Here is a 12,977-nt window from a genome sequence, read left to right as displayed (position 1 = left end):
TAGTTTTTGGAAACTTGTTTTGTGACATTTACACTTTTTCTGTTTTTGAAAAATTTTTCAAAAAAGTTTGAACTGGATTTTATTAAGTTATACAACCCTAATATTTTTATGAAATTAATACCATACAACGTAAACATTTTTCATAAATAGAAAATATTGAACTTAAATTCCTTGAATGAAATCTATACTTGGTTATCCTTTAATCCACGTTGTGAACTATTTCTGATATGGAATTTTCCGTTTTCCAGACCCGAGTACCCTTGTGAATCAGGTTTAATTTGACGGACACCCTTGTGAATNGTTCATATAGCTGATATAAGCTGGGGGGGAGAGAACACGGGCCACTCACTTATAATAAGTGCTAAATAAAGTCAATAAACTGGAGTTGATATCAAGTTCACTAGCATTTATCCCATGGAGCAAATCTGTAAAATAAAAACACAACTGCAGGACTACTTAAATAATCTGGAGAAAGCTCAGACTTTTCCCGGTGAAAGGAGTAAAAAAGTTAGGAATGGGGGGGGGGAGGCAATCAAAAAAATGTCTACAAATAAAAAGACAACTCGGAGACATACAAGTTTTTAAAGATCTTTTTTAAAATTTTTTGATGTCTAGGATATCAACTAAATTTAGCTAAAAAAAAAGAGAAGTTTAAGTGGACGTTTTGGCTCCAAAAGGCTAAGTTGTACAAAATTTCAATATTTCGTGGAAAAAAATATTAAATAGTTAAATTGTTTCTTTGATAAGATCGTTTTTGCACAAAAATATCTAAAAATCCCAAATTTTAAACTGATATTCTAAAAAAAAACCTAATGTTATGAAAAGGTTACAAGTAAACGGAATGGGTAAGTAAAAAAACAGTAAAAGTAGTGTCCGTGGTGAGGGAGGGGTGAGGTTGTGAAGGTTTAAAAATATATTTTGTTTTCAATCAACATAAACCCCAGCTATTATCGGTGTAATGATAAAGAGTTAGATAACGATATGGTAGTTGCTAGGCTATATAATCTGCATTCTGCAAATTCTTATAAATTTTCAAAACCTCTGCACAATACACATAAACTGGATGTCCCATAAAAAATTTGGGCCCAATCGGTTCAGCCGTTTTTACGTTTATTGGATACAAACAAACAAACAGACACCCAAACAGACAAGCCAAATTTATATATAGATACTATTTTGTTAATCTATATATAAATTTGGCTTGTCTGTCTGTTTGGGTGTCTGTTTGTTGAATGATAAAAATTAAAAAAAATGTGTTTTAAAAGTTTTCAATTTTGTAAAAAAATTAAATTCTTGAAAATCCGCGAATTTTTTTTAAAAATCCGCAAAATTTTTTCTTCTTTTTTTTAAATGTAAACAAAAAGAACATGTTCACAATTTAAATAGAAGGGACTCGTAGCGCCCTAAAAGCCTAGTTATAATAAAAACTAAGACTTGCCGCGGAGTATTATGGTGTACGTGTGTAAGTATAAGTAAGTAAGTATTTCTTAATTTTCGAAAAATTAACAAAAACATACAAAATTAGGTGTATCAGGAGAAAATGTTTAAAACCTCCAAAGAATAGAGGTTGTTGGAATATTTCCCCCCAATTCGTGTGTTTATGTAATATACCTTGACAAATTTCTGAAAGACAAAGGTACTCCGGAAAAGGATCGACAAAGTTCCTGGAGTACAAACTACAGAATTTTTTTAAAATAAAGTTATATTTCCTCTTCTATGTAGCATCTCAGGATATTCCCTTGATATAACCGTTTCGACGCAAAAGGTAGGTTTTGAAATTCCACGGGCAACAAAAAAAGTTTTAAAATCCAATGAGTGATAAAAAAGTTTCCAGCGTAACATAAAAGGTGTCTGAAGGATGATACTGCAGAAAGAAACGTGTACGATCGGTAAATAAATAATCATGACAAGAATTCTTACTAAAATTATATCTCTCCCGGAAAGAAAAGAAAAAAATTAAGCCCCCCCTGGACAAATTGGTGCTCCTATAATATGTAAACTGTACATATTTGGACGCTTTGCTTCAGAATGTGAAGAAATAAATTGGAAAATTTGATCCACAATCCACAATCCATGAACGATTTGCATTAGTTAAATACGATCCGTTCAATCCAAATAAACCTTAATTCCTTCCTTCCTTTGGATCAAATATCACAATACTAAATCTTACAATTTACTGAATAAAATTAATTTATGTAATTCAAACAATTATGTAATAATTCATATTCAAAGAGGATTTGTATTTATGTACCCTTATTTTGAAGTTCTATTGTTGCTTTAAACTATGCAAATCAAATTTCAATATAATTTCTGGTTATAAGGAGTGTTGAAGGTACAAGATTTAATAAACGCAAGGTTTGGAGAAATTGGCACGGACGCATACAAAATCTAATCTTTGGGGCAAACTGAGGGGGTTTCAGGTTTTATAGGATCCTAGCTGGAGTGCCCGGCGTCGCCCGTGGAAGTAAAACACGAATTTCGGAAAAAAATAAAAAAATTGATTTGTTTTGCTATGTTAGCCCTTGGGTACCCATTGGTTTCCTCAAAAAATATCAGCCCATTCGGTTCAGATAGCTGATATAAGCTTTATTTTTGATAATTTTTAGGGGTGCAGTATACACATTGCTAAACGAAATATGTCTCGATTTTATCAAGGGAAGATTATACCAATTGCAACTTATTTAAGGGGAGGGGGGTGGGGTGAAAATTCGTCGTTGCACCCCCATTTAAGTAGAAAGGGGGTGCATCTGACCCCTTGCACCCCCCTGGCTACAGGCCTGGATGCACGAAATACGCATACATTTTTTAATCAATCCTTAAATATGAAATCTCCACTGGATATCAGGTTGCAATTTCTTAACGTAACATTTATCTAGACTACACGTACACTTAGCACGGACACACACAAACACACACAGACAAATAAATTCAAAAATCTTCAATAAACAAACTTGAATACAGTAAATACACATTTTGAAAAACAACTTGACGCTTATTTTACGAATTTGTACTAATTTATCAACATATACATTTTCTTTGTTTAAAGTCAACCTATCGAAATTCAATTAGAGATATTGATCAAAAATATCGATCGAAATTTTTACAACTTATGTTTAAATCATTCGTCACGTTACAGAGATAAACGTAACTTGTGAGTCGAGGATTTCCTAATCCTAACCAACTTTGACAGAATATCCCCGTTTTCTGGTTCAAACATTAATTTTTGTAAATATTTAACTAGTCTTAGAATCCCTCCCCCCACCCCCACAACACCGACATTTACGCCTGTAATTTCATGCAAGTTGGACTTTATTTAAAGTTCTTTGATAAAAAATGTTTTCTCAACTCCTGAGTTTGTATAGCCACGAAATAAAATAAACAGCTAAGATTTCTGTACTTAAGTCCAGTCCAGTTAATTCAGTAAAAACTCCCGTCTCCGCCAAACATGTTACAGTTCAAACAAATAAAATCTTGTCAGGACTTCAAAGCAAAACTTCGATGACGGCTGTTTATCATGAGGGATAAGAAAGGTCTATAGTATAAACGATGTGATTTACATTTAGTTGAAAACTGATAAACGAATTAATCTAGAATAAAGATTAGATTTTTTGTTTTTATTGTTTGCATAAAAAGCAGGTTCTTGGTTTGAGTTTTACAACAGGACATCCTATCAAGGTTTTAAATAAATACATTTCATTACATCAAATTTTAAATCTTAAATATAATATCAATGCTAATACGACGTCCTATATCTCTTACCATAAAAAATAAAAAAATATTTTGAAAATGAGTAACTGACAAAAAATATTTTAAATTTTAAACTATTTTCCCCGTTGCGATTAAAATATTTGTGTTTAGAGTAATGAAAATGCCTTTGTTAAGGTAAGGACATACTGTGATATTTTGGCAAAAATCCTTTGTAGAGTATAGAGTACAGGGGACGGAGCTAGTGTTTAGTGTAGAGTATAGAGTACAGGGGACGGAGCTAGTGTTTAGTGTAGAGTATAGAGAACAGCAGACGGAGCTAGTGTTTAGTCTAAAGTGTAGTACAGCTAGTGTTTAGTGTAGAATATAGAGTACAGGGGACGGAGCTAGTGTTTAGTGTAAAGTATAGAGTACAGGGGACGGAGCTAGTGTTTAGTGTAGAGTATAGAGTACAGTAGACGGAGCTAGTGTTTAGTGTACAGTATAGAGTACAGTAGACGGAGCTAGTTTTTAGTGTAGAGTATAGAGTACATTAGACGAAGCTAGTGTTTAGTATGGAGTATAGAGTACAGGAGGTGGAGCTAGTGTTTAGTGTAGAGTATAGAGTACAGCTAGTGTTTAGTGTAGAGTATAGAGTACAGGGGACGGAGCTAGTGTTTAGTGTAGAGTATAGAGAACAGGAGACGGAGCTAGTGTTTAGTGTAGAGTAGAGAGAACAGGAGACGGAGCTAGTGTTTAGTGTAGAGTATAGAGTACAGGGGACGGAGCTAGTGTTTAGTGTAGAGTAGAGAGTACAGGGGACGGAGCTAGTGTTTAGTCTAGAGTAGAGAGTACAGGGCACGGAGCTAGTGTTTAGTGTAGAGTATAGAGTACAGCTAGTGTTTAGTGTAGAGTATACAGTACAGGGGACGGAGCTATTGTTTAGTGTAGAGTATACAGGGTGGCCAAAATTTTTTTGAACACATCCGTACAAAAATCCGTACATTTTCAGAAGAAATCCGTACAATTTTCGAAAAACAATCCGTACAATCCTTTTTAAAAAAATCCGTACAATCCGTACATTTTTTTAAACCAATCCGTACATTTTTTTAAAAATTCGTACATTTTTTTAAAAAATCTGTACAATCAGTACAATTTTCGAAAAAATCCCATTTTTGAAAAACAAACATTAAAATTCAATTTTTCATTCATTGTCTTTTGTGTTCAGTTCATGTAAGAGGGTTTAAACTTCTTCAGCAAGAATCAATCTGTAAAAAATTGGCTTCATACATATATACAAACTAAATACTGGGTACATGATACTAAGTGCATGATACTAGATAATGGATACATGATACAGTGTACATGATACAGGATACAGGATACAGGATACAGGATACAGGATACAGGATACTGGATACTGGGTACATGATACAGGATACTGGGTACAGGATACTGGAACATCTTCTTGAATAAGCAATCAAATAAGTACTTATGGAACATATTCTCAAATAAACACTTCTTGGACAAATCTCGAAAATTATGAATGAATTTTGATTGCCAATTGAAACATTAATCAATCTAATATTATTTAGAATGCAGAAAATAAGTTAAACTAACTTCATTTTGACGAGAATTTTTTTATTTTCATTAAAAATTTGCTGAAATGAGTGAAAATTTAAAAAAACGGTGTATTTTCCAGGATAAAAATCCGTACAATCCGTACAATTTGAAAACAAATCCGTACAATCCGTACAATTTTAGGGTTAAAAAAAAAATCCGTACAATCCGTACATTTTGGCCACCCTGAGTATAGAGTACAGGGGACAGAGCTAGTGTTTAGTGTAGAGTATAGAGTACAGGAGACAGAGCTAGTGTTTAGTGTAGAGTATAGAGTACAGGGGACGGAGCTAGTGTTTAGTGTAGAGTATAGAGTACAGGGGACGGAGCTAGTGTTTAGTCTAAAGTGTAGTACAGCTAGTGTTTAGTGTAGAGTATAGAGTACAGGGGACGGAGTTAGGGTTTAGGACTAGAATGAAGTAAAGAAAACACAGGAAAAAAAAGAAACCCCAATGCATATTGTATTATACTGACTAGCTCAGTAGTTGTTTGAATAACTCCCGCAAAGCGTGTTTTCTTGAATAAATAATGATAACGAGTTTGTTAATTTGCAGAGTTAAGAATAATTAATATATTGAACGTCGTTGCGCAAATCTTTTTATTTTACCCTGGTTTCTCCTAATTCTTCGTATAATTATTCATCCCCAACAGGGGCATACCCAGGGGGGGGGGGTAATGAATTTCTCCACTGTAATGATTTACATTAGTATCTTAACAACCCCTCTTTCTTCCTATCTACTATCTAAAGTTCTCTGCGTTGCCCGTGGAATTTTAAAAACATAGAAAAAAAATTCAATGATTTAAACAAAAAGTAAAATTTAGAATTAATTTAGGTTTTATCAAATTTAATTGCCAATTTTGTTCAACTGTTTGGCCAGTTATAGCTAACATATATGTATTTGTATATATGCATATATATATATATATATATATATATATATATATATATATATATATATATAGATAAATAAGAGCGAAGAGCTTTATTAAATAGATAACTAATTCTTCGTCAATCTTCAGATTATTTAGGTTTTTCTTTCATTTTTAAAACTTCCCACATCTAATAGTCCCCCATTCTCCTCGTATTCTACCACCTTCCATAAAAACATATTACAGGCCCCCAGGTCCATTCCTTGAGGCTAGTCTAGGAACCATTAAACTGGAGTATCCAGGGACCTAACGATACAAAAACTAGCAATCATATCTCGTGAAGAAAAATAAAGAATTATTGATCAGTTTTCTAGATAGTTGCAAATTTTTTGGATTGAAAAGAGGGTTTTTCTTTTAAGGTTTGGTTTACTGAGATGCGGTATTAGTTTGAACGCATTTAGTTCATTGATTTTTATGCAAAACAGAACTAGTTTTTTTAAAGTTAAGTTACGATACCAAAATTAACGCTAGTTTATCAATATCATAATAGAACTGACTTCAGAAGTTTAAACTTATTTATTTTGCTGTGTACGATGCATTTTGATTTTATAGCAACAAAATATGAGAATTATATGGCTCTTTTTTGAAGAGGAGGAGGGGGACAAAAGATTTTCATTATTTTCTAAGGGGCGGGGCGGTCATTAATTGTGATTTGTTACAGTTTCCTTCCCAGGGATGTTTGGTTTACCAAAATTACTACTACTACTGGGGATTTATGGGAAATTTAAAAACTCTTGGCTTTTCTTGATCAATTTTCACTTGTTGGTAACACAGGAACTAAGATTTTATAATTTTATCAACAAAAACAAGGCAGAGTTTTTACTACAAAATCATAATTAATAAAAGATGCTTTGTGGATTTTAAAAAGAGGCGTAAAAGGTCATGAGTAAATATCAAATAATGCTGTTTTTAAACACATTTTTTAGTTAAGTCGTTCACTTATCAATGTATGTATATTTAACTAGCGCTGGGCATTGGGAAACGTTCCGTTAACAAACGTACACGAAAAAAAGAACGAAAAATAAAAAAGCACGAATGCTGCTTTTAAAATAAAGGACAATTTCTTTATTTTTACGGGTTTAATGTGTAATTATGTTATTAAGTGACGACTTTTGTAATTTCTGAAAATTACACCACAAAACCATTCATCATTATGAACTCTTAATAACGAATTTACCAACCGTTAACGATCATCGAAGGCAGCTAACGTACCGCTAACGAACGGATAGGAAAAGTTTACACGTGCCCAGCCGAAAATTCAACCAGCTCAATCCAGAAACAATTAATAATTGTAAAGCTTCAAAGATTAATAATGAGTGGTTCAAACCTGAATCCTAATCATCTCAGTGTCACCTGGACACTTTAATCATTTGGTAATCATACTCATTAATCAATCATTTCTGGGGGGAGGGGNCCCCCGGCGCAAGAAAGTCTACGTTCTTTGGGGTCCGCATGTGTGAACTTAAACATTAAGTTATCTACAAAATGAGCATTAATTGCGTAAGTTTTGTGTGCTGGGATATTAATCCCCTGTATTACCAACATTAAATCTGGAATTATTATCAATAGATACAATAACTAGAAACACATTAATTTTTAATTATTATCATTGCAGTTTTAAAATTAGAATAGAGATTTTTTTTATTAACTCCTCTAAATATTTAAATTACACCAATTTATCATTAAATATTTACGAGTTTTGACATTTTACTATCATTTTTAGTAGATTTTAAAAAAATTAAATGGTTTCGCAGTTTTTTTTTCTGTTGGTAGTTATATTAAAATCTTCAAACCCCAATTTTATATTCAGATATATTCAGACCGGCCACCTGCACATTTTTTTTATTAAAATATATTCTATTCGATCGCCTAGGGGCTAGGGCCAATGTTATTTTTACTTTTACCTTGGTAATTAGTACTGAAATCATCGGGATTTCCTCCCCCCCCCCCCCTACTTTTTATAAATAAAATTCTTTTTTTTTTCAAAAGATGTAACAAATGCACGTTTCCGTCAATCAGAAATCCGCAAAACGTAGCAACTTACCGTAAAATCTTGATTTTTTTCAACCTTCTCCCTTGCTCTTCCGACCCATTTTTATATAGTTACAACTGAAATTCAATAAAAAACATTCAAATAATAATTTAGATTTAATTAACAAATATACATTTAACTAAAACTATTAAATATTTTAGTTATACAGCAACAATAATACACTTAAAAAAATGCAACAGTGACAAAATTTATAAGAAAATTCATAAGGAAAAATTTATTAAAATTACAAGCATAAACTGACATTTAACTTTCTAATACATCATTCCCTTACATTTTTAAAACACAAAATACTGAAATGAAAAATATTTTGATAACTTTCCCTGCTTTAGTTCATGTTGAGAGGTTCAAATATTATTATTCATCATCACAAGCCGCTGCCTCATTGTTTAAACCTCATTTTAAAATTATGATAATTTCGATTGTTCACGAAGTTTCTTGTTTTAATTTCTTCTTTGTGTGATAAATAAAGATGAGTGAAAATAAACTGTACAGTGTACAATGTACATATTAACACACCGTTTTGTACATTTATGTGCCGAGTACATTATTCATGTACTGTCCAGGGTACAGTTTAAATGTTATGCACCGAACACATTATTCATGCACTGCCCGGTATACAGCTTACATGTTATGTACCAAATACACTACTCATGTACTGCTTACAGTTTACATGATATCTTGAAGCAGAATACTAGTTGCATCATCAAGATTATTCCGGGATTGTATCAAAGCCTGAAATTAAATGAAAACATATTATTAGCATTCATCTTTAAAATAAACCTAATTCATCTTTAAAATAAACCAAATTCAACTTTAAAATAAACCAAATTCATCTTTAAAATAAACCTAGTTCATCTTTAAAATAAGCCAAATTCATCTTTAAAATAAACTTAATTCATCTTTAAAATAAACCAAATTCAACTTTTAAATAAACCAAATTCATCTTTGAAATAAACCTAATTCATCTTTAAAATAAACCAAATTCATCTTTAAAATAAACCAAATTCATCTTTAAAATAAACCAAATTCATCTTTAAAATAAACCAAATTCATCTTTAAAATGAACCAAATTCATCTTTAAAATAAACCAAATACGTCTTTAAAATAAACCAAATTCATCTTTAAAATAAACCTAATTCATCTTTAAAATAAACCAAATTCATCTTTAAAATAAACCAAATTCAACTTTAAAATAAACCAAATTCATCTTTAAAATAAACCAAACTCATCTTTAAAATAAACCTAATTCATCTTTAAAGTAAACCAAATTTATCTTTAAAATAAACCTAATTTATCTTTAAAGTAAACCAAATTCATCTTTAAAATAAACCAAATTCATCTTTCAAATAAACTTAATTCATCTTTAAAGTAAACCAAATTCATCTTTAAAATAAACCAAATTCGTCTTTAAAATAAACCAAATTCATCTTTAAAATAACAAATTCATCTTTAAAATAAACCAAATTCATCTTTCAAATAAACTTAATTCATCTTTAAAGTAAACCAAATTCATCTTTAAAATAAACCAAATTCGTCTTTAAAATAAACCAAATTCATCTTTAAAATAAACATAATTCATCTTTACAATAAACCAAATTCATCTTTAAAATAAGCCTAATTCATTTTTAAAATAAGCCAAATTCATCTTTAAACAAAATTTGTCTTTAAAATAAACCAAATTCATCTTTAAAGTAAACCAAATTCATCTTTAAAATAAACCTAATTCATCTTTAAAGTAAACCAAATTCATCTTTAAAATAAACCAAATTCGTCTTTAAAATAAACCAAATTCATCTTTAAAATAAACCTAATTCATCTTAAAAATAAACCAAATTCATCTTTTAAAATAAACCAAATTCATCTTTTAAGTAAACCAAATTCATCTTTTAAGTAAACCAAATTAGTCTTTAAATAACCCAAATTCGTCTTTAAAATAAACCAATTTCATCTTTAAAATAAACCAAATTCATCTTTAAAATAATAAAACTCGTCTTTAAAATAAACCTAATTCATCTTTAAAATAAACCTAATTCATCTTTAAAATAAACCTAATTCATCTTTAAAATAAACATAATTCGTCATTAAAATAACCAAGACATAGACAAATTTAACAAAAATTAAGCAAATGTAATTTTAAAACTAATGTTTTTTTAACAAACAGAATCTATCTTAACCTACGTTGAGAATTATGTCATTGTAATGGGTATTATAAAGTGCGAAAAAGTTTTTTCCTAGTTTGAGATCAAAATAAAAGTTTTTTGTTTCCACACCGAAAGCGGTATCTTTTGATATGAAAACCTTTTTTTTCGGTAAATAATTTTACATGCTCTTATATAAAATCTATATTGATAAAATTTGTATTAAATTATCACCTGTTCGGCCCTTTCCCTGGAGAACCCCATATCCATCAGGGTTTGCAGCATTGCAGGGGATGGTATGACGGGGGCGTGTCTAGGCCCTGCCCCTCCCCCTCCTGCACCCCACATCTCATCCAATCTCAACTGCCTACCCCCACCTCCTACTGGCTGAAAAGAGGAGATAATAAATGAAAAACCTAGTTTTTATCTCTTCTCATTTTAAAGATAATATTGCGTTGATGCATGATTGGATAAGGCAAGGTCACAGTGGGAAACATGAAACAGTGGAATAGAAAGAAAACTTAAAAACGTACACAGCATTTGTGCAAGTTCTAAGACCCATCACATCAAATATTTGCATGAGATAGTTTAATTGTCGTCTTACTATTCCTCCGTTTTATGGGTCAGTATCCAATAGACTAACCTTTGATTTAAAGGTCTACTAGAAATCTTTTAACCCCAACCAAACACCAAAATACACAACAAAAAAGTTAAAATCTAGGGAACTTTTAAATCCTGCAATGCCTTTTGACTTTTAAACTACGGTGTCTAAACCAAAATACGAGTGAAAATAATTGTACAAAAATGTGTTCACTCTGAAGTGTCTGTAATGTATGCCTAATTTCAAGTGACCCTCCAAGAAAGATGACATAGCTAGATTTCACAACGGAACCCTTAAAATTAAAAGCTTTGTCTGAATTTGTATGAATTAGATATCAAAGTTTATAATTATGAAAACTGATCATTTTGTGGTTTCTTTTCAGATCAACTTGCGCATTTCTATTGCAGGCAAAAATATAGGAATGATCATAATTTAACACTTTTAAACCTAGTTCAGTATTCCCAACTTACCACATTGTATCGGTTCCTGGCCCGTATTAGCTGTTGTTCAATAGCTTCAGCTTTTAAACCTAGTCCAGTATTCCCATCTTACCACATTGTATCGGTTCCTGGCCCGTATTAGCTGTTGTTCAATAGCTTCAGCTTTTAAACCTAGTTCAGTATTCCTTACTTACCACATTGTATCGGTTCCTGGCCCGTATTAGCTGTTGTTCAATAGCTTCAGCTTGCTGACTCCGCTGTATCTCAATAGTAGCTCCCATCAAACCTAATTAGTTTTATTCTGTTCAGACCGAGCTCAGTATAATCTCTTCCCCGCTGACTGTTTATTCTAAATCCCAACCATAAGTTTCAATCTCTGATTCAATATTATCACAGTAGTTTAAGATTTGATTATTATTATTATTAAACAGAACTTCTGGGGGATTTTTATTCCCCGTATTAAGCCACACCCATCAGTACTTCCCCTCACGATTCTTGTACAATCACGCCTGGGGTCGTCTGTTTGTACTTGTAAACTTCAATGAGTAGCTATCAATGTCGCCTATTAGTGCATAATTTTGCAAATTTTTTCTTTAAACTATATATTCGCAATATCTTAACAAATTTAAACTACACCATTCATATTTGTATGTATATCTTTGTTTGTGAATAAATCTTTATAATAATAATAAGTTGAAGATTCATCAATCCGGTTTACAAACAAATATTACAAAAGGGAGTGTTTCAGAATTTAAGAATAGTATTTTGCCGAACCCATTCTTAAGTTGAAAGGTTTTATTTCTATTAATTGAGTCTTTGATACAAACTCAAATGTTCTACTCCCTATATCTTTGAAGCCGGATGGTGTAAACCTTTGATATTTCAAACTTATGATTATTTGATCTAACAAAATTCATACAAAGGTCTTCGACATTGGGTTGCAAAGATATAGGAAATTAAACGGAAGGGAGCTTAAGTCTGAAATCTTAGATTGAATGATTGACAGTGATATTTAATATTATTATAGGGCCGGATTTACAATTCTGGGGTTGTAGTAAAGACTTAATAACCAGCAAGAATATACAGTAAAACCTTGATACGTAGACAAATATCTTATAATATAAAGTCTGTTGAGGAATGAAGATGGATCATTTACCTGTATCCTTCTGTGGTTCGGAGCAAAGAATTCGTCCGAGGGTTGCGGAGAAACATGAACCCACCCAACCAGGCAAACTCAACCTAAAATTAAAGATTTTTCTCTTGTCTCTGTCTATCTTGGTTTCCATTTAACACCTTATCAGTACCTAATCTGTTTTATGTCATAAACCCTGAATACATCCCATTGCAAACAAAATAATAAAATTCCAACTATGTAGTAGAGAGGTGTAAGCTGTAAAAAGCGAATGAACTGGATAGGTCCGGATTTTTACCCACCCGGGGGCAATCCCTCGCTAGAACCCACAGTTAGTATCTGTACCCATAATTGCTGGATATTCAGAGAAGTGGTGGCA

At 31.6% G+C, this 12,977-nt stretch overlaps 1 protein-coding gene across 1 annotated transcript in view; it reads right to left on the bottom strand.

Moving 5' to 3' along the window:
* Positions 1-8,482: 8,482 nt before the first annotated feature.
* Positions 8,483-12,977, bottom strand: part of LOC111697194 (ubiquitin-associated domain-containing protein 2) — an 11,070-nt gene continuing 6,575 nt past the window's right edge. Inside the window, exons 8-11 of the mRNA XM_023467104.1 lie at positions 12,623-12,705; positions 11,661-11,752; positions 10,660-10,812; positions 8,483-9,019 (exon numbers count right to left, since the gene is read on the bottom strand). Coding sequence (XP_023322872.1) covers positions 8,954-9,019; positions 10,660-10,812; positions 11,661-11,752; positions 12,623-12,705 — 394 coding nt within the window. The 3' untranslated portion in view covers positions 8,483-8,953. The remainder of the gene's footprint in view (positions 9,020-10,659; positions 10,813-11,660; positions 11,753-12,622; positions 12,706-12,977) is intronic.

Source organism: Eurytemora carolleeae, unplaced genomic scaffold, assembly GCF_000591075.1.
Source record: "Eurytemora carolleeae unplaced genomic scaffold, Eaff_2.0 scaffold65, whole genome shotgun sequence".
Taxonomy (NCBI): Eukaryota; Metazoa; Arthropoda; class Copepoda; order Calanoida; family Temoridae; genus Eurytemora; species Eurytemora carolleeae.
This window is presented reverse-complemented; position numbering and strand designations above follow the sequence as displayed.